The following is a 20,889-nucleotide window of genomic DNA, read 5'->3' on the forward strand; positions in this document are numbered from 1 at the left end:
GTGGTGGGGGGGTGGTGGGGGGGTGGGGGGGGGGGGTGGGGGGGTGGGGTGGGGGGGGGGTGGGGGGGGGGGTGGGGGGGGGGGTGGGGGGGGGGGTGGGGGGGGGGGTGGGGGGGGGGTGGGGGGGGGGGTGGGGGGGGGGGGTGGGGGGGGGGTGGGGGGGGGTGGTGGGAGGAGGCTGATTCAGGATGGTGAGGTTTGTGTTGCTGATTCAGGATGGTTGGCGTAGTGTTCCACAAAGACCACAGTATAGCTTTAACTTAAACAAAGCTATGATTTTAATCACACTACTAAACTGGGTTTCGACACTTAGTCCTTTTAGAATATAGAATTGATCAATAACATCTAACTACACTCACCTACTGGTAATCTCACGAGCTGGTTTAACTATAATCTAACCTTCTCACACTATCTGCTCTGAAGATCTTCACTCGCTGTCTTCTGCATCCATACCTCCCCGGAGGTCTAGCATCACTGCTTTATATAGTTGTATCTGCAGCTCCCTCTAGTGGCTAGTCTTGACACTACATTAACCCTTCCAATGCTGATAGTTATGATAATACCACAGGTCCCAATTCTACCTCAGCTGGAACGGGAATCGAACCCACACTGTGTACATACTTCTGAACCGCATGCGTGCCCAAGAATGTAGGAGGAAGAAAAGTTTGTAGAAATTTAATTTGATAGTTTTGCGAGGCACAGATCACAACACGCAGCCTGGTGTGAGAGACGGAACAAACAAGAATAGAAAGACTCATTACATCCGTACAACTGTTACTGATAGATACTGACCCACAGAGACCATTTTACTTTCTGTCAGATTATTTATTGCTTAAAATAGGCCAATCTTGCTCCGGAGACAATCGTTGCCCACATTTGTTCACCAACCTGGGCATTCAGTGTACAATGTTTTGGCTCTCAACCAAGCCAAGGTTACAGAGACAGACTCGGAATTCCAATAGTCCAGTCCATTTATCCGAGTGTGTGCTGATTAAAGAGGTATTCACCCAGGCCCCCCATCTGCCCTTTGCTCAACTGCTTGAGGACTGTGACGTAATCTCCAAGTTTCTTAATGAACTCCACGCTGCTGTTCAAGAAAGTGGATTCAAGGAAATCGCACATCTGAAAAACAGGATGGAAATAGGATCACCAGCTGCAGAATAATGAGAATTTAACAGAAAAACACTAAATAACTAAACTGTCAGGTCCATATGGTCATTAGTTATCAGTAACGGGCTCTGTGGGTCAGTATTTATCAGTAATGCACTCTGTGGGTCAGTATCTATCAGTAACAGACTCTGTGGGTCAGTATCTATCAGTAACAGACTCTATGGGTCAGTATCTATCAGCAACGGACTCTGTGGGTCAGTATATATCAGTAACGGACTCTGTGGGTCAGTATCTATCAGTAACAGACTCTGTGGGTCAGCATCTATCAGTAACAGACTATGAGGTCAGTATCTATCAGTAACGGACTCTGTGGGTCAGTATCTTTCAGTAACAGACTCTGTGGGTCAGTATCTTTCAGTAACAGACTCTGTGGGTCAGTATCTATCAGTAACAGACTCTGTGGGTCAGTATCTATCAGTAACGGACTCTGTGGGTCAGTATCTATCAGTAACAGACTCTGTGGGTCAGTATCTATCAGTAACGGACTCTGTGGGTCAGTATCTATCAGTAACGGACTCTGTGGGTCAGTATCTATCAGTAACAGACTCTGTGGGTCAGCATCTATCAGTAACAGACTATGAGGTCAGTATCTATCAGTAACGGACTCTGTGGGTCAGTATCTTTCAGTAACAGACTCTGTGGGTCAGTATCTTTCAGTAACAGACTCTGTGGGTCAGTATCTATCAGTAACAGACTTTGTGGGTCAGTATCTATCAGTAACGGACTCTGTGGGTCAGTATCTATCAGTAACACACTCTGTGGGTCAGTATCTATCAGTAACAGACTCTGTGGGTCAGTATCTATCAGTAACAGACTCTGTGGGTCAGTATCTATCAGTAACAGACTCTGTGGGTCAGTATCTATCAGTAACAGACTCTGTGGGTCAGTATCTATCAGTAACGAACTCTGTGGGTCAGTATCTATCAGTAACTGACTCTGTGGGTCAGTATCTATCAGTAACGGACTCTGTGGGTCAGTATCTATCAGTAACAGACTCTGTGGGTCAGTATCTATCAGTAACGGACTCTGTGGGTCAGTATCTATCAGTAACGGACTCTGTGGGTCAGTATCTATCAGTAACGCACTCTGTGAGTCAGTATCTATCAGAAACGCACTCTGTGGGTCAGTATCTATCAGTAACGGACTCTGTGGGTCAGTATCTATCAGTAACGCACTCTGTGGGTCAGTATCTATCAGTAACGGACTCTGTGGGTCAGTATCTATCAGTAACGGACACTGTGGGTCAGTATCTATCAGTAACGCACTCTGTGAGTCAGTATCTATCAGTAACGCACTCTGTGGGTCAGTATCTGTCAGTAACATACTCTGTGGGTCAGTATCTATCAGTAACACACTCTGTGGGTCAGTATCTATCAGTAACGGACTCTGTGGGTCAGTATCCATCAGTAACGGACTCTGTGGGTCAGTATTTATCAGTAACAGACTCTGTGGGTCAGTATCTATCAGTAACGGAGTCTGTGGGTCAGTATCTATCAGTAACGGACTCTGTGGGTCAGTATCTACCAGTAACAGACTCTGTGGGTCAGTATCTATCAGTAACGGACTCTGTGGGTCAGTATCTATCAGTAACAGACTCTGTGGATCAGTATCTATCGGTAAAACACACTGTGGGTCAGTATCTATCAGTAACGGGCTCTGTGGGTCAGTATCTATCAGTAACGGGCTCTGTGGGTCAGTATCTATCAGTAACGGGCTCTGTGGGTCAGTATCTATCAGTAACAGACTCTGTGGCTCAGTATCTATCAGTAACGGACTCTGTGGGTCAGTATCTATCACTAATACACACTGTGGGTCAGTATCTATCAGTAACACACACTGTGGGTCAGTATCTATCAGTAACGGACTCTGTGGGTCAGTATCTATCAGTAACAGACTCTGTGGGTCAGTGTCTATCAGTAACGGACTCTGTGGGTCAGTATCTATCAGTAATGGACGCTGTGGGTCAGTATCTATCAGTAACGCACTCTGTGGGTCAGTATCTATTAGTAACAGACTCTGTGGGTCAGTATCTATCAGGAACACACACTGTGGGTCAATATCTATCAGTAACGGACTCTGTGGGTCAGTATCTATCAGTAACAGACTCTGTGGGTCAGTATCTATCAGTAACGGACTCTGTGGGTCAGTATCTATCAGTAACGGACTCTGTGGGTCAGTATCTATCAGTAACGGATACTGTGGGTCAGTATCTATCAGTAACGGACTCTGTGGGTCAGTATCTATCAGTAACTGACTCTGTGGGTCAGCATCTATCAGTAACGGACTCTGTGGGTCAGTATCTATCAGTAACAGATTCTGTGGGTCAGTATCTATCAGTAACGGACTCTGTGGATCAGTATCTATCAGTAAAACACAGTGTGGGTCAGTATCTATCAGTAACGGGCTCTGTGGGTCAGTATCTATCAGTAACAGACTCTGTGGGTCAGTATCTATCAGTAACACACACTGTGGGTCAGTATCTATCAGTAACACACACTGTGGGTCAGAATCTATCAGTAACGGACTCTGTGGGTCAGTATCTATCAGTAACAGACACTGTGGGTAAGTATCTATCAGTTATGGACTCTGTGGGTCAGTATCTATCAGTAATGGACTCTGTGGGTCAGTATCTATCAGTAACAGACTCTGTGGGACACTATTTATCAGTAACAGACTTTGTGGGTCAGTATCTATCAGTAACACACACTGTGGGTCAGTATCTATCAGTAACAGACTCTGTGGGTCAGTATCTATCAGTAACGCACTCTGTGGGTCAGTATCTATTAGTAACAGACTCTGTGCGTCAGTATCTATCAGGAACACACACTATGGGTCAGTATCTATCAGTAACGGACTCTGTGGGTCAGTATCTATCAGTACCAGTATCTGTGGGTCAGTATCTATCAAGAACGGACTCTGTGGGTCAGTATCTATCAGTTACGGACTCTGTGGGTCAGTATCTATCAGTAATGGACTCTGTGGGTCAGTATCTATCAGTTACGGACTCTGTGGGTCAGTATCTATCAGTAATGGACTCTGTGGGTCAGTATCTATCAGTAACAGACTTTGTGGGTCAGTATCTATCAGTTACGGACTCTGTGGGTCAGTATCTATCAGTAACGGACTCTGTGGGTCAGTATCTATCAGAAACAGACTCTGTCGGACAGTATCTATCAGTAACAGACTCTGTGGGTCAGTATCTATCAGTAACGCACACTGTGGGTCAGTATCTATCAGTAACAGACTCTGTGGGTAAGTATCAATCAGTAACACACACTGTGGGTCAGTATCTATCAGTAATGGACTCTGTGGGTCAGTATCTATCAGTAACAGACTCTGTGGGTCAGTATCTATCAGTAACGGGCTCTGTGGGTCAGTATCTATCAGTAATAGACTCTGTGGGTCAGTATCTATCAGTAACAGACTCTGTGGGTCAATATCTATCAGTAACAGACTCTGTGGGTCAGTATCTATCAGTAACGGACTCTGTGGGTCAGTATCTATCAGTAACAGACTCTGTGGGTCAGTATCTATCAGTAACAGACTCTGTGGGTCAGTATCTATCAGTAACGGGCTCTGTGGGTCAGTATCTATCAGTAATAGACTCTGTGGGTCAGTATCTATCAGTAACAGACTCTGGGGGTCAGTATCTATCAGTAACAGACTCTTTGGGTCAGTATCTATCAGTAACGGACTCTGTGGGTCAGTATCTATCAGTAACGGACTCTGTGAGTCAGTATCTATCAGTAACAGACTCTGTGGGTCAGTATCTATCAGTAACGGACTCTGTGGGTCAGTATCTATCAGTAACAGACTCTGTGGGTCAGTATCTATCAGTAACGGACTCTGTGGGTCAGTATCTATCAGTAACGGACTCTGTGGGTCAGTGTCTATCAGTAACGGACTCTGTGGGTCAGTATCAATCAGTAACGGACTCTGTGGGTCAGTATCTATCAGTAACAGACTCTGTGGGTCAGTATCTATCAGTAACGGACGCTGTGGGTCAGTATCTATCAGTAACACACACTGTGGGTCAGTATCTATCAGTAACAGACTCTGTGGGTCAGTATCTATCAGTAACGGACTCTGTGGGTCAGTATCTATCAGTAACGGACTCTGTGGGTCAGTATCAATCAGTAACGGGCTCTGTGGGTCAGTATCTATCAGTAACGGACTCTGTGAGTCAGTATCTATCAGTAACAGTCTCTGTGGGTCAGTATCTATCAGTAACGGACTCTGTGGGTCAGTATCTATCAGTAACAGACTCTGTGGGTCAGTATCTATCAGTAACTTGCTCTGTGGGTCAGTATCTATCAGTAACGGACTCTGTGAGTCAGTATCTATCAGTAACGCACTCTGTGGGTCTGTATCTATCAGTAACGGACTCTGTGGGTCAGTATCTATCAGTAACAGACTCTGTGGGTCAGTATCTATCAGTAACAGACTCTGTGGGTCAGTATCTATCAGTAACGGACTCTGCGGGTCAGTATCTATCAGGAACGGACTCTGTGGGTCAGTATCTATCAGTAACACACTCTGTGGGTCAGTATCTATCAGTTACGGACTCTGTGGGTCAGTATCAATCAGTAACGGACTCTGTGGGTCAGTATCTATCAGTAACAGACTCTGTGGGTCAGTATCAATCAGTAACGGGCTGTGTGGGTCAGTATCTATCAGTAACGGACTCTGTGGGTCAGTATCTATCAGTAACAGACTCTGTGGGTCAGTATCTATCAGTAACGGACTCTGTGAGTCAGTATCTATCAGTAACAGTCTCTGTGGGTCAGTATCTATCAGTAACGGACTCTGTGGGTCAGTATCTATCAGTAACAGACTCTGTGGGTCAGTATCTATCAGTAACGGACTCTGTGGGTCAGTATCTATCAGGAACGGACTCTGTGGGTCAGTATCTATCAGTAACACACTCTGTGGGTCAGTATATATCAGTTACGGACTCTGTGGGTCAGTATCAATCAGTAACGGACTCTGTGGGTCAGTATCCATCAGTAACAGACTCTGTGGGTCAGTATCTATCAGTAACGGACTCTGTGGGTCAGTATCTATCAGTAACGCACTCTGTGGGTCAGTATCTATCAGTAACGGACTCTGTGGGTCAGTATCTATCAGTAACGGACTCTGTGGGTCAGTATCTATCAGTAAAACACTCTGTGGGTCAGTGTCTATCAGTAACGGGCTTTGTGGGTCAGTATCTATCAGTAACGGACTCTGTGGGTCAGTACCTATCAGTAACAGAATCTGTGGGTCAGTATCTATCAGTAACAGACTCTGTTGGTCAGTATCTTTCAGTAACAGACTCTGTGGGTCAGTATCGGTCAGTAACAGACTCTGTGGGTCAGTATCTATCAGTAACAGACTCTGTGGGTCAGTATCTATCAGTAACGGACTCTGTGGGTCAGTATCTTTCAGTAACAGACTCTGTGGGTCAGTATCTGTCAGCAACAGGCTCTGTGGGTCAGTATCTATCAGTAACGGGCTCTGTGGGTCAGTATCTATCAGTAATAGACTCTGTGGGTCAGTATCTATCAGTAACAGACTCTGTGGGTCAATATCTATCAGTAACAGACTCTGTGGGTCAGTATCTATCAGTAACGGACTCTGTGGGTCAGTATCTATCAGTAACAGACTCTGTGGGTCAGTATCTATCAGTAACAGACTCTGTGGGTCAGTATCTATCAGTAACGGGCTCTGTGGGTCAATATCTATCAGTAATAGACTCTGTGGGTCAGTATCTATCAGTAACAGACTCTGTGGGTCAGTATCTATCAGTAACGCACTCTGTGGGTCAGTATCTATCAGGAAGAGACTCTTTGGGTCAGTATCTATCAGTAACGGACTCTGTGGGTCAGTATCTATCAGTAACAGACTCTTTGGGTCAGTATCTATCAGTAACGGACTCTGTGGGTCAGTATCTATCAGTAACGGACTCTGTGAGTCAGTATCTATCAGTAACAGACTCTGTGGGTCAGTATCTATCAGTAACAGACTCTGTGGGTCAGTATCTATCAGTAACGGACTCTGTAGGTCAGTATCTATCAGTAACAGACTCTGTGGGTCAGTATCTATCAGTAACGGACTCTGTGGGTCAGTATCTATCAGTAACAGACTCTGTGGGTCAGTATCAATCAGTAACGGGCTCTGTGGGTCAGTATCTATCAGTAACGGACTCTGTGAGTCAGTATCTATCAGTAACAGTCTCTGTGGGTCAGTATCTATCAGTAACGGACTCTGTGGGTCAGTATCTATCAGTAACAGACTCTGTGGGTCAGTATCTATCAGTAACTTGCTCTGTGGGTCAGTATCTATCAGTAACGGACTCTGTGAGTCAGTATCTATCAGTAACGCACTCTGTGGGTCTGTATCTATCAGTAACGGACTCTGTGGGTCAGTATCTATCAGTAACAGACTCTGTGGGTCAGTATCTATCAGTAACAGACTCTGTGGGTCAGTATCTATCAGTAACGGACTCTGCGGGTCAGTATCTATCAGGAACGGACTCTGTGGGTCAGTATCTATCAGTAACACACTCTGTGGGTCAGTATCTATCAGTTACGGACTCTGTGGGTCAGTATCAATCAGTAACGGACTCTGTGGGTCAGTATCTATCAGTAACAGACTCTGTGGGTCAGTATCAATCAGTAACGGGCTGTGTGGGTCAGTATCTATCAGTAACGGACTCTGTGGGTCAGTATCTATCAGTAACAGACTCTGTGGGTCAGTATCTATCAGTAACGGACTCTGTGAGTCAGTATCTATCAGTAACAGTCTCTGTGGGTCAGTATCTATCAGTAACGGACTCTGTGGGTCAGTATCTATCAGTAACAGACTCTGTGGGTCAGTATCTATCAGTAACGGACTCTGTGGGTCAGTATCTATCAGGAACGGACTCTGTGGGTCAGTATCTATCAGTAACACACTCTGTGGGTCAGTATATATCAGTTACGGACTCTGTGGGTCAGTATCAATCAGTAACGGACTCTGTGGGTCAGTATCCATCAGTAACAGACTCTGTGGGTCAGTATCTATCAGTAACGGACTCTGTGGGTCAGTATCTATCAGTAACGCACTCTGTGGGTCAGTATCTATCAGTAACGGACTCTGTGGGTCAGTATCTATCAGTAACGGACTCTGTGGGTCAGTATCTATCAGTAAAACACTCTGTGGGTCAGTGTCTATCAGTAACGGGCTTTGTGGGTCAGTATCTATCAGTAACGGACTCTGTGGGTCAGTACCTATCAGTAACAGAATCTGTGGGTCAGTATCTATCAGTAACAGACTCTGTTGGTCAGTATCTTTCAGTAACAGACTCTGTGGGTCAGTATCGGTCAGTAACAGACTCTGTGGGTCAGTATCTATCAGTAACAGACTCTGTGGGTCAGTATCTATCAGTAACGGACTCTGTGGGTCAGTATCTTTCAGTAACAGACTCTGTGGGTCAGTATCTGTCAGCAACAGGCTCTGTGGGTCAGTATCTATCAGTAACGGGCTCTGTGGGTCAGTATCTATCAGTAATAGACTCTGTGGGTCAGTATCTATCAGTAACAGACTCTGTGGGTCAATATCTATCAGTAACAGACTCTGTGGGTCAGTATCTATCAGTAACGGACTCTGTGGGTCAGTATCTATCAGTAACAGACTCTGTGGGTCAGTATCTATCAGTAACAGACTCTGTGGGTCAGTATCTATCAGTAACGGGCTCTGTGGGTCAATATCTATCAGTAATAGACTCTGTGGGTCAGTATCTATCAGTAACAGACTCTGTGGGTCAGTATCTATCAGTAACGCACTCTGTGGGTCAGTATCTATCAGGAAGAGACTCTTTGGGTCAGTATCTATCAGTAACGGACTCTGTGGGTCAGTATCTATCAGTAACAGACTCTTTGGGTCAGTATCTATCAGTAACGGACTCTGTGGGTCAGTATCTATCAGTAACGGACTCTGTGAGTCAGTATCTATCAGTAACAGACTCTGTGGGTCAGTATCTATCAGTAACCGACTCTGTGGGTCAGTATCTATCAGTAACGGACTCTGTAGGTCAGTATCTATCAGTAACAGACTCTGTGGGTCAGTATCTATCAGTAACGGACTCTGTGGGTCAGTATCTATCAGTAACAGACTCTGTGGGTCAGTATCAATCAGTAACGGGCTCTGTGGGTCAGTATCTATCAGTAACGGACTCTGTGAGTCAGTATCTATCAGTAACAGTCTCTGTGGGTCAGTATCTATCAGTAACGGACTCTGTGGGTCAGTATCTATCAGTAACATACTCTGTGGGTCAGTATCTATCAGTAACTTGCTCTGTGGGTCAGTATCTATCAGTAACGGACTCTGTGAGTCAGTATCTATCAGTAACGCACTCTGTGGGTCTGTATCTATCAGTAACGGACTCTGTGGGTCAGTATCTATCAGTAACAGACTCTGTGGGTCAGTATCTATCAGTAACAGACTCTGTGGGTCAGTATCTATCAGTAACGGACTCTGCGGGTCAGTATCTATCAGGAACGGACTCTGTGGGTCAGTATCTATCAGTAACACACTCTGTGGGTCAGTATCTATCAGTTACGGACTCTGTGGGTCAGTATCAATCAGTAACGGACTCTGTGGGTCAGTATCTATCAGTAACAGACTCTGTGGGTCAGTATCAATCAGTAACGGGCTGTGTGGGTCAGTATCTATCAGTAACGGACTCTGTGAGTCAGTATCTATCAGTAACAGTCTCTGTGGGTCAGTATCTATCAGTAACGGACTCTGTGGGTCAGTATCTATCAGTAACAGACTCTGTGGGTCAGTATCTATCAGTAACTTGCTCTGTGGGTCAGTATCTATCAGTAACGGACTCTGTGAGTCAGTATCTATCAGTAACGCACTCTGTGGGTCTGTATCTATCAGTAACGGACTCTGTGGGTCAGTATCTATCAGTAACAGACTCTGTGGGTCAGTATCTATCAGTAACAGACTCTGTGGGTCAGTATCTATCAGTAACGGACTCTGTGGGTCAGTATCTATCAGGAACGGACTCTGTGGGTCAGTATCTATCAGTAACAGACTCAGTGGGTCAGTATCTATCAGTAACAGACTCTGTGGGTCAGTATCTATCAGTAACGGACTCTGTGGGTCAGTATCTATCAGTAACAGACTCTGTGAGTCAGTATCTATCAGTAACAGACTCTGTGGGTCAGTATCTATCAGTAACAGACTCAGTGGGTCAGTATCTATCAGTAACAGACTCTGTGGGTCAGTATCTATCAGGAACGGACTCTGTGGGTCAGTATCTATCAGTAACACACTCTGTGGGTCAGTATCTATCAGTTACGGACTCTGTGGGTCAGTATCAATCAGTAACGGACTCTGTGGGTCAGTATCTATCAGTAACAGACTCTGTGGGTCAGTATCAATCAGTAACGGGCTGTGTGGGTCAGTATCTATCAGTAACGGACTCTGTGAGTCAGTATCTATCAGTAACAGTCTCTGTGGGTCAGTATCTATCAGTAACGGACTCTGTGGGTCAGTATCTATCAGTAACAGACTCTGTGGGTCAGTATCTATCAGTAACTTGCTCTGTAGGTCAGTATCTATCAGTAACGGACTCTGTGAGTCAGTATCTATCAGTAACGCACTCTGTGGGTCAGTATCTATCAGTAACGGACTCTGTGGGTCAGTATCTATCAGTAACAGACTCTGTGGGTCAGTATCTATCAGTAACAGACTCTGTGGGTCAGTATCTATCAGTAACAGTCTCTGTGGGTCAGTATCTATCAGTAACGGACTCTGTGGGTCAGTATCTATCAGTAACAGACTCTGTGGGTCAGTATCTATCAGTAACTTGCTCTGTGGGTCAGTATCTATCAGTAACGGACTCTGTGAGTCAGTATCTATCAGTAACGCACTCTGTGGGTCAGTATCTATCAGTAACGGACTCTGTGGGTCAGTATCTATCAGTAACAGACTCTGTGGGTCAGTATCTATCAGTAACAGACTCTGTGGGTCAGTATCTATCAGTAACGGACTCTGTGGGTCAGTGTCTATCAGTAACGGACTCTGTGGTTCAGTATCTATCAGTAACGCACTGTGTGGGTCAGTATCTATCAGGAACGGACTCTGTGGGTCAGTATCTATCAGTAACACACTCTGTGGGTCAGTATCTATCAGTAACGGACTCTGTGGGTCAGTATCTATCAGTAACGCACTCTGTGGGTCAGTATCTATCAGTAACGGACTCTGTGGGTCAGTATCTATCAGTAACGGACTCTGTGGGTCAGTATCTATCAGTAAAACACTCTGTGGGTCAGTGTCTATCAGTAACGGGCTTTGTGGATCAGTATCAATCAGTAACACACACTGTGGGTCAGTATCTATCAGTAATGGACTCTGTGGGTCAGTATCTATCAGTAACAGACTCTGTGGGTCAGTATCTATCAGTAACGGGCTCTGTGGGTCAGTATCTATCAGTAATAGACTCTGTGGGTCAGTATCTATCAGTAACAGACTCTGTGGGTCAGTATCTATCAGTAACGGACTCTGTGGGTCAGTGTCTATCAGTAACGGACTCTGTGGTTCAGTATCCATCAGTAACGCACTGTGTGGGTCAGTATCTATCAGGAACGGACTCTGTGGGTCAGTATCTATCAGTAACACACTCTGTGGGTCAGTATCTATCAGTTACGGACTCTGTGGGTCAGTATCAATCAGTAACGGACTCTGTGGGTCAGTATCCATCAGTAACAGACTCTGTGGGTCAGTATCTATCAGTAACAGAATCTGTGGGTCAGTATCTATCAGTAACAGACTCTGTTGGTCAGTATCTTTCAGTAACAGACTCTGTGGGTCAGTATCGGTCAGTAACAGACTCTGTGGGTCAGTATCTATCAGTAACAGACTCTGTGGGTCAGTATCTATCAGTAACGGACTCTGTGGGTCAGTATCTATCCGTAACAGACTCTGTGGGTCAGTATCTATCAGTGATGCACTCTGTGGGTCAGTATCTATCAGTAACAGACTCTGTGGGTCAGTATCTATCAGTAACAGTCTCTGTGGGTCAGTATCTATCAGTAACGGACTCTGTGGGTCAGTATCTATCAGTAACAGACTCTGTGGGTCAGTATCTATCAGTAACTTGCTCTGTGGGTCAGTATCTATCAGTAACGCACTCTGTGGGTCAGTATCTATCAGGAAGAGACTCTTTGGGTCAGTATCTATCAGTAACGGACTCTGTGGGTCAGTATCTATCAGTAACAGACTCTTTGGGTCAGTATCTATCAGTAACGCACTCTGTGGGTCAGTATCTATCAGTAACGGACTCTGTGGGTCAGTATCTATCAGTAACGGACTCTGATGGGTCAGTATCTATCAGTAAAACACTCTGTGGGTCAGTGTCTATCAGTAACGGGCTTTGTGGGTCAGTATCTATCAGTAACGGACTCTGTGGGTCAGTACCTATCAGTAACAGAATCTGTGGGTCAGTATCTATCAGTAACAGACTCTGTTGGTCAGTATCTTTCAGTAACAGACTCTGTGGGTCAGTATCGGTCAGTAACAGACTCTGTGGGTCAGTATCTATCAGTAACAGACTCTGTGGGTCAGTATCTATCAGTAACGGACTCTGTGGGTCAGTATCTTTCAGTAACAGACTCTGTGGGTCAGTATCTGTCAGCAACAGGCTCTGTGGGTCAGTATCTATCAGTAACAGACTCTGTGGGTCAGTATCTATCAGTAACGGACTCTGTGAGTCAGTATCTATCCGTAACAGACTCTGTGGGTCAGTATCTATCAGTGATGCACTCTGTGGGTCAGTATCTATCAGTAACAGACTCTGTGGGTCAGTATCTATCAGTAACAGTCTCTGTGGGTCAGTATCTATCAGTAACGGACTCTGTGGGTCAGTATCTATCAGTAACAGACTCTGTGGGTCAGTATCTATCAGTAACTTGCTCTGTGGGTCAGTATCTATCAGTAACGGACTCTGTGAGTCAGTATCTATCAGTAACGCACTCTGTGGGTCAGTATCTATCAGTAACGGACTCTGTGGGTCAGTATCTATCAGTAACAGACTCTGTGGGTAAGTATCTATCAGTAACAGACTCTGTGGGTCAGTATCTATCAGTAACGGACTCTGTGGGTCAGTGTCTATCAGTAACGGACTCTGTGGTTCAGTATCTATCAGTAACGCACTGTGTGGGTCAGTATCTATCAGGAACGGACTCTGTGGGTCAGTATCTATCAGTAACACACACTGTGGGTCAGTATCTATCAGTTACGGACTCTGTGGGTCAGTATCAATCAGTAACGGACTCTGTGGGTCAGTATCTATCAGTAACATACTCTGTGGGTCAGTATCTATCAGTAACGGACTCTGTGGGTCAGTATCTATCAGTAACGCACTCTGTGGGTCAGTATCTATCAGTAACGGACTCTGTGGGTCAGTATCTATCAGTAACGGACTCTGTGGGTCAGTATCTATCAGTAAAACACTCTGTGGGTCAGTGTCTATCAGTAACGGGCTTTGTGGATCAGTATCAATCAGTAACACACACTGTGGGTCAGTATCTATCAGTAATGGACTCTGTGGGTCAGTATCTATCAGTAACAGACTCTGTGGGTCAGTATCTATCAGTAACGGGCTCTGTGGGTCAATATCTATCAGTAATAGACTCTGTGGGTCAGTATCTATCAGTAACAGACTCTGTGGGTCAGTATCTATCAGTAACAGACTCTGTGGGTCAGTATCTATCAGTAACGGACTCTGTGGGTCAGTATCTATCAGTAACAGACTCTGTGGGTCAGTATCTATCAGTAACGGACTCTGTGAGTCAGTATCTATCAGTAACAGACTCTGTGGGTCAGTATCTATCAGTAACGGACTCTGTGGGTCAGTATCTATCAGTAACAGACTCTGTGGGTCAGTATCTATCAGTAACGGACTCTGTGGGTCAGTATCTATCAGTAACAGACTCTGTGGGTCAGTATCAATCAGTAACGGGCTCTGTGGGTCAGTATCTATCAGTAACGGACTCTGTGAGTCAGTATCTATCAGTAACAGTCTCTGTGGGTCAGTATCTATCAGTAACGGACTCTGTGGGTCAGTATCTATCAGTAACAGACTCTGTGGGTCAGTATCTATCAGTAACTTGCTCTGTGGGTCAGTATCTATCAGTAACGGACTCTGTGAGTCAGTATCTATCAGTAACGCACTCTGTGGGTCTGTATCTATCAGTAACGGACTCTGTGGGTCAGTATCTATCAGTAACAGACTCTGTGGGTCAGTATCTATCAGTAACAGACTCTGTGGGTCAGTATCTATCAGTAACGGACTCTGCGGGTCAGTATCTATCAGGAACGGACTCTGTGGGTCAGTATCTATCAGTAACACACTCTGTGGGTCAGTATCTATCAGTTACGGACTCTGTGGGTCAGTATGAATCAGTAACGGACTCTGTGGGTCAGTATCTATCAGTAACAGACTCTGTGGGTCAGTATCTATCAGTAACGGGCTCTGTGGGTCAGTATCTATCAGTAACACACTCTGTGGGTCAGTATCTATCAGTTACGGACTCTGTGGGTCAGTATCAATCAGTAACGGACTCTGTGGGTCAGTATCTATCAGTAACAGACTCTGTGGGTCAGTATCTATCAGTAACGGGCTCTGTGGGTCAGTATCTATCAGTAACACACTCTGTGGGTAAGTATCTATCAGTTACGGACTCTGTGAGTCAGTATCAATCAGTAACGGAGTCTGTGGGTCAGTATCTATCAGTAACAGACTCTGTGGGTCAGTATCTATCAGTAACGGGCTCTGTGGGTCAGTATCTATCAGTAACGGACTCTGTGGGTCAGTATCTATCAGTAACACACTCTGTGGGTCAGTATCTATCAGTAACGGGCTGTGTGGGTCAGTATCTATCAGTAACGGACTCTGTGAGTCAGTATCTATCAGTAACAGTCTCTGTGGGTCAGTATCTATCAGTAACGGACTCTGTGGGTCAGTATCTATCAGTAACAGACTCTGTGGGTCAGTATCTATCAGTAACTTGCTCTGTGGGTCAGTATCTATCAGTAACGGACTCTGTGAGTCAGTATCTATCAGTAAAGCACTCTGTGGGTCAGTATCTATCAGTAACGGACTCTGTGGGTCAGTATCTATCAGTAACAGACTCTGTGGGTCAGTATCTATCAGTAACAGACTCTGTGGGTCAGTATCTATCAGTAACGGACTCTGTGGGTCAGTGTCTATCAGTAACGGACTCTGTGGTTCAGTATCTATCAGTAACGCACTGTGTGGGTCAGTATCTATCAGGAACGGACTCTGTGGGTCAGTATCAATCAGTAACGGACTCTGTGGGTCAGTATCTATCAGTAACAGACTCTGTGGGTCAGTATCTATCAGTAACGGACTCTGTGGGTCAGTATCTATCAGTAACGCACTCTGTGGGTCAGTATCTATCAGTAACGGACTCTGTGGGTCAGTATCTATCAGTAACGGACTCTGTGGGTCAGTATCTATCCGTAAAACACTCTGTGGGTCAGTGTCTATCAGTAACGGGCTTTGTGGGTCAGTATCTATCAGTAACGGACTCTGTGGGTCAGTACCTATCAGTAACAGAATCTGTGGGTCAGTATCTATCAGTAACAGACTCTGTTGGTCAGTATCTTTCAGTAACAGACTCTGTGGGTCAGTATCGGTCAGTAACAGACTCTGTGGGTCAGTATCTATCAGTAACAGACTCTGTGGGTCAGTATCTATCAGTAACGGACTCTGTGGGTCAGTATCTTTCAGTAACAGACTCTGTGGGTCAGTATCTGTCAGCAACAGGCTCTGTGGGTCAGTATCTATCAGTAACAGACTCTGTGGGTCAGTATCTATCAGTAACGGACTCTGTGAGTCAGTATCTATCCGTAACAGACTCTGTGGGTCAGTATCTATCAGTGATGCACTCTGTGGGTCAGTATCTATCAGTAACAGACTCTGTGGGTCAGTATCTATCAGTAACAGTCTCTGTGGGTCAGTATCTATCAGTAACGGACTCTGTGGGTCAGTATCTATCAGTAACAGACTCTGTGGGTAAGTATCTATCAGTAACTTGCTCTGTGGGTCAGTATCCTTCAGTAACGGACTCTGTCAGTCAGTATCTATCAGTAACGCACTCTGTGGGTCAGTATCTATCAGTAACGGACTCTGTGGGTCAGTATCTATCAGTAACAGACTCTGTGGGTCAGTATCTATCAGTAACAGACTCTGTGGGTCAGTATCTATCAGTAACAGACTCTATGGGTCAGTATCTATCAGCAACGGACTCTGTGGGTCTGTATATATCAGTAACGGACTCTGTGGGTCAGTATCTATCAGTAACAGACTCTGTGGGTCAGCATCTATCAGTAACAGACTATGAGGTCAGTATCTATCAGTAACGGACTCTGTGGGTCAGTATCTTTCAGTAACAGACTCTGTGGGTCAGTATCTTTCAGTAACAGACTCTGTGGGTCAGTATCTATCAGTAACAGACTCTGTGGGTCAGTATCTATCAGTAACGGACTCTGTGGGTCAGTATCTATCAGTAACACACTCTGTGGGTCAGTATCTATCAGTAACAGACTCTGTGGGTCAGTATCTATCAGTAACAGACTCTGTGGGTCAGTATCTATCAGTAACAGACTCTGTGGGTCAGTATCTATCAGTAACAGACTCTGTGGGTCAGTATCTATCAGTAACGAACTCTGTGGGTCAGTATCTATCAGTAACTGACTCTGTGGGTCAGTATCTATCAGTAACGGACTCTGTGGGTCAGTATCTATCAGTAACAGACTCTGTGGGTCAGTATCTATCAGTAACGGACTCTGTGGGTCAGTATCTATCAGTAACGGACTCTGTGGGTCAGTATCTATCAGTAACGCACTCTGTGAGTCAGTATCTATCAGAAACGCACTCTGTGGGTCAGTATCTATCAGTAACGGACTCTGTGGGTCAGTATCTATCAGTAACGGACACTGTGGGTCAGTATCTATCAGTAACGCACTCTGTGAGTCAGTATCTATCAGTAACGCACTCTGTGGGTCAGTATCTGTCAGTAACATACTCTGTGGGTCAGTATCTATCAGTAACAGACTCTGTGGGTCAGTATCTATCAGTAACAGACTCTATGGGTCAGTATCTATCAGCAACGGACTCTGTGGGTCAGTATATATCAGTAACGGACTCTGTGGGTCAGTATCTATCAGTAACAGACTCTGTGGGTCAGCATCTATCAGTAACAGACTATGAGGTCAGTATCTATCAGTAACGGACTCTGTGGGTCAGTATCTTTCAGTAACAGACTCTGTGGGTCAGTATCTTTCAGTAACAGACTCTGTGGGTCAGTATCTATCAGTAACAGACTTTGTGGGTCAGTATCTATCAGCAACGGACTCTGTGGGTCAGTATCTATCAGTAACAGACTCTGTGGGTCAGTATCTATCAGTAACAGACTCTGTGGGTCAGTATCTATCAGTAACAGACTCTGTGGGTCAGTATCTATCAGTAACAGACTCTGTGGGTCAGTATCTATCAGTAACAGACTCTGTGGGTCAGTATCTATCAGTAACGGACTCTGTGGGTCAGTATCTATCAGTAACGCACTCTGTGGGTCAGTATCTATCAGTAACGGACTCTGTGGGTCAGTATCTATCAGTAACGGACACTGTGGGTCAGTATCTATCAGTAACGCACTCTGTGAGTCAGTATCTATCAGTAACGCACTCTGTGGGTCAGTATCTGTCAGTAACATACTCTGTGGGTCAGTATCTATCAGTAACACACTCTGTGGGTCAGTATCTATCAGTAACGGACTCTGTGGGTCAGTATCCATCAGTAACGGACTCTGTGGGTCAGTATTTATCAGTAACAGACTCTGTGGGTCAGTATCTATCAGTAACGGAGTCTGTGGGTCAGTATCTATCAGTAACGGACTCTGTGGGTCAGTATCTACCAGTAACAGACTCTGTGGGTCAGTATCTATCAGTAACGGACTCTGTGGGTCAGTATCTATCAGTAACAGACTCTGTGGATCAGTATCTATCGGTAAAACACACTGTGGGTCAGTATCTATCAGTAACGGGCTCTGTGGGTCAGTATCTATCAGTAACGGGCTCTGTGGGTCAGTATCTATCAGTAATGGGCTCTGTGGGTCAGTATCTATCAGTAACAGACTCTGTGGCTCAGTATCTATCAGTAACGGACTCTGTGGGTCAGTATCTATCACTAATACACACTGTGGGTCAGTATCTATCAGTAACACACACTGTGGGTCAGTATCTATCAGTAACGGACTCTGTGGGTCAGTATCTATCAGTAACAGACTCTGTGGGTCAGTGTCTATCAGTAACGGACTCTGTGGGTCAGTATCTATCAGTAATGGACGCTGTGGGTCAGTATCGATCAGTAAAGGACTCTGTGGGACAGTATTTATCAGTAACAGACTCTGTGGGTCAGTATCTATCAGTAACGGACTCTGTGGGTCAGTATCTATCAGTAACAGACTCCGTGGGTCAGTATCTATCAGTAACGCACTCTGTGGGTCAGTATCTATTAGTAACAGACTCTGTGGGTCAGTATCTATCAGGAACACACACTGTGGGTCAATATCTATCAGTAACGGACTCTGTGGGTCAGTATCTATCAGTAACAGACTCTGTGGGTCAGTATCTATCAGTAACGGACTCTGTGGGTCAGTATCTATCAGTAACGGACTCTGTGGGTCAGTATCTATCAGTAACGGATACTGTGGGTCAGTATCTATCAGTAACGGACTCTGTGGGTCAGTATCTATCAGTAACTGACTCTGTGGGTCAGCATCTATCAGTAACGGACTCTGTGGGTCAGTATCTATCAGTAACAGATTCTGTGGGTCAGTATCTATCAGTAACGGACTCTGTGGATCAGTATCTATCAGTAAAACACAGTGTGGGTCAGTATCTATCAGTAACGGGCTCTGTGGGTCAGTATCTATCAGTAACGGACTCTGTGGGTCAGTTTCTATCAGTAACACACACTGTGGGTCAGTATCTATCAGTAACACACACTGTGGGTCAGTATCTATCAGTAACGGACTCTGTGGGTCAGTATCTATCAGTAACAGACTCTGTGGGTAAGTATCTATCAGTTATGGACTCTGTGGGTCAGTATCTATCAGTAATGGACTCTGTGGGTCAGTATCTATCAGTAACAGACTCAGTGGGACACTATTTATCAGTAACAGACTCTGTGGGTCAGTATCTATCAGTAACACACACTGTGGGTCAGTATCTATCAGTAACAGACTCTGTGGGTCAGTATCTATCAGTAACGCACTCTGTGGGTCAGTATCTATTAGTAACAGACTCTGTGCGTCAGTATCTATCAGGAACACACACTATGGGTCAGTATCTATCAGTAACGGACTCTGTGGGTCAGTATCTATCAGTACCAGTATCTGTGGGTCAGTATCTATCAAGAACGGACTCTGTGGGTCAGTATCTATCAGTTACGGACTCTGTGGGTCAGTATCTATCAGTAATGGACTCTGTGGGTCAGTATCTATCAGTTACGGACTCTGTGGGTCAGTATCTATCAGTAATGGACTCTGTGGGTCAGTATCTATCAGTAACAGACTTTGTGGGTCAGTATCTATCAGTTACGGACTCTGTGGGTCAGTATCTATCAGTAACGGACTCTGTGGGTCAGTATCTATCAGAAACAGACTCTGTCGGACAGTATCTATCAGTAACAGACTCTGTGGGTCAGTATCTATCAGTAACGCACACTGTGGGTCAGTATCTATCAGTAACAGACTCTGTGGGTAAGTATCAATCAGTAACACACACTGTGGGTCAGTATCTATCAGTAATGGACTCTGTGGGTCAGTATCTATCAGTAACAGACTCTGTGGGTCAGTATCTATCAGTAACGGGCTCTGTGGGTCAGTATCTATCAGTAATAGACTCTGTGGGTCAGTATCTATCAGTAACAGACTCTGTGGGTCAATATCTATCAGTAACAGACTCTGTGGGTCAGTATCTATCAGTAACGGACTCTGTGGGTCAGTATCTATCAGTAACAGACTCTGTGGGTCAGTATCTATCAGTAACAGACTCTGTGGGTCAGTATCTATCAGTAACGGGCTCTGTGGGTCAGTATCTATCAGTAATAGACTCTGTGGGTCAGTATCTATCAGTAACAGACTCTGTGGGTCAGTATCTATCAGTAACAGACTCTTTGGGTCAGTATCTATCAGTAACGGACTCTGTGGGTCAGTATCTATCAGTAACGGACTCTGTGAGTCAGTATCTATCAGTAACAGACTCTGTGGGTCAGTATCTATCAGTAACGGACTCTGTGGGTCAGTATCTATCAGTAACAGACTCTGTGGGTCAGTATCTATCAGTAACGGACTCTGTGGGTCAGTATCTATCAGTAACGGACTCTGTGGGTCAGTGTCTATCAGTAACGGACTCTGTGGGTCAGTATCAATCAGTAACGGACTCTGTGGGTCAGTATCTATCAGTAACAGACTCTGTGGGTCAGTATCTATCAGTAACGGACACTGTGGGTCAGTATCTATCAGTAACGGACTCTGTGGGTCAGTATCAATCAGTAACGGGCTCTGTGGGTCAGTATCTATCAGTAACGGACTCTGTGAGTCAGTATCTATCAGTAACAGTCTCTGTGGGTCAGTATCTATCAGTAACGGACTCTGT

At 45.1% G+C, this 20,889-nt stretch overlaps 1 protein-coding gene across 2 annotated transcripts in view; it reads right to left on the bottom strand.

Annotated features, from left to right (window-relative positions):
• Positions 1-804: 804 nt before the first annotated feature.
• The window catches only part of LOC140404005 (ferritin, lower subunit-like), a 144,276-nt gene continuing 124,191 nt past the window's right edge, over positions 805-20,889 (bottom strand). For both annotated transcript variants that reach the window (XM_072492346.1, XM_072492345.1), the window contains one exon: positions 805-1,122. In XM_072492346.1, coding sequence (XP_072348447.1) covers positions 973-1,122 — 150 coding nt within the window. In that variant the 3' untranslated portion in view covers positions 805-972. The remainder of the gene's footprint in view (positions 1,123-20,889) is intronic.

This window comes from Scyliorhinus torazame, chromosome 29, assembly GCF_047496885.1.
Source record: "Scyliorhinus torazame isolate Kashiwa2021f chromosome 29, sScyTor2.1, whole genome shotgun sequence".
Lineage (NCBI taxonomy): Eukaryota > Metazoa > Chordata > Chondrichthyes > Carcharhiniformes > Scyliorhinidae > Scyliorhinus > Scyliorhinus torazame.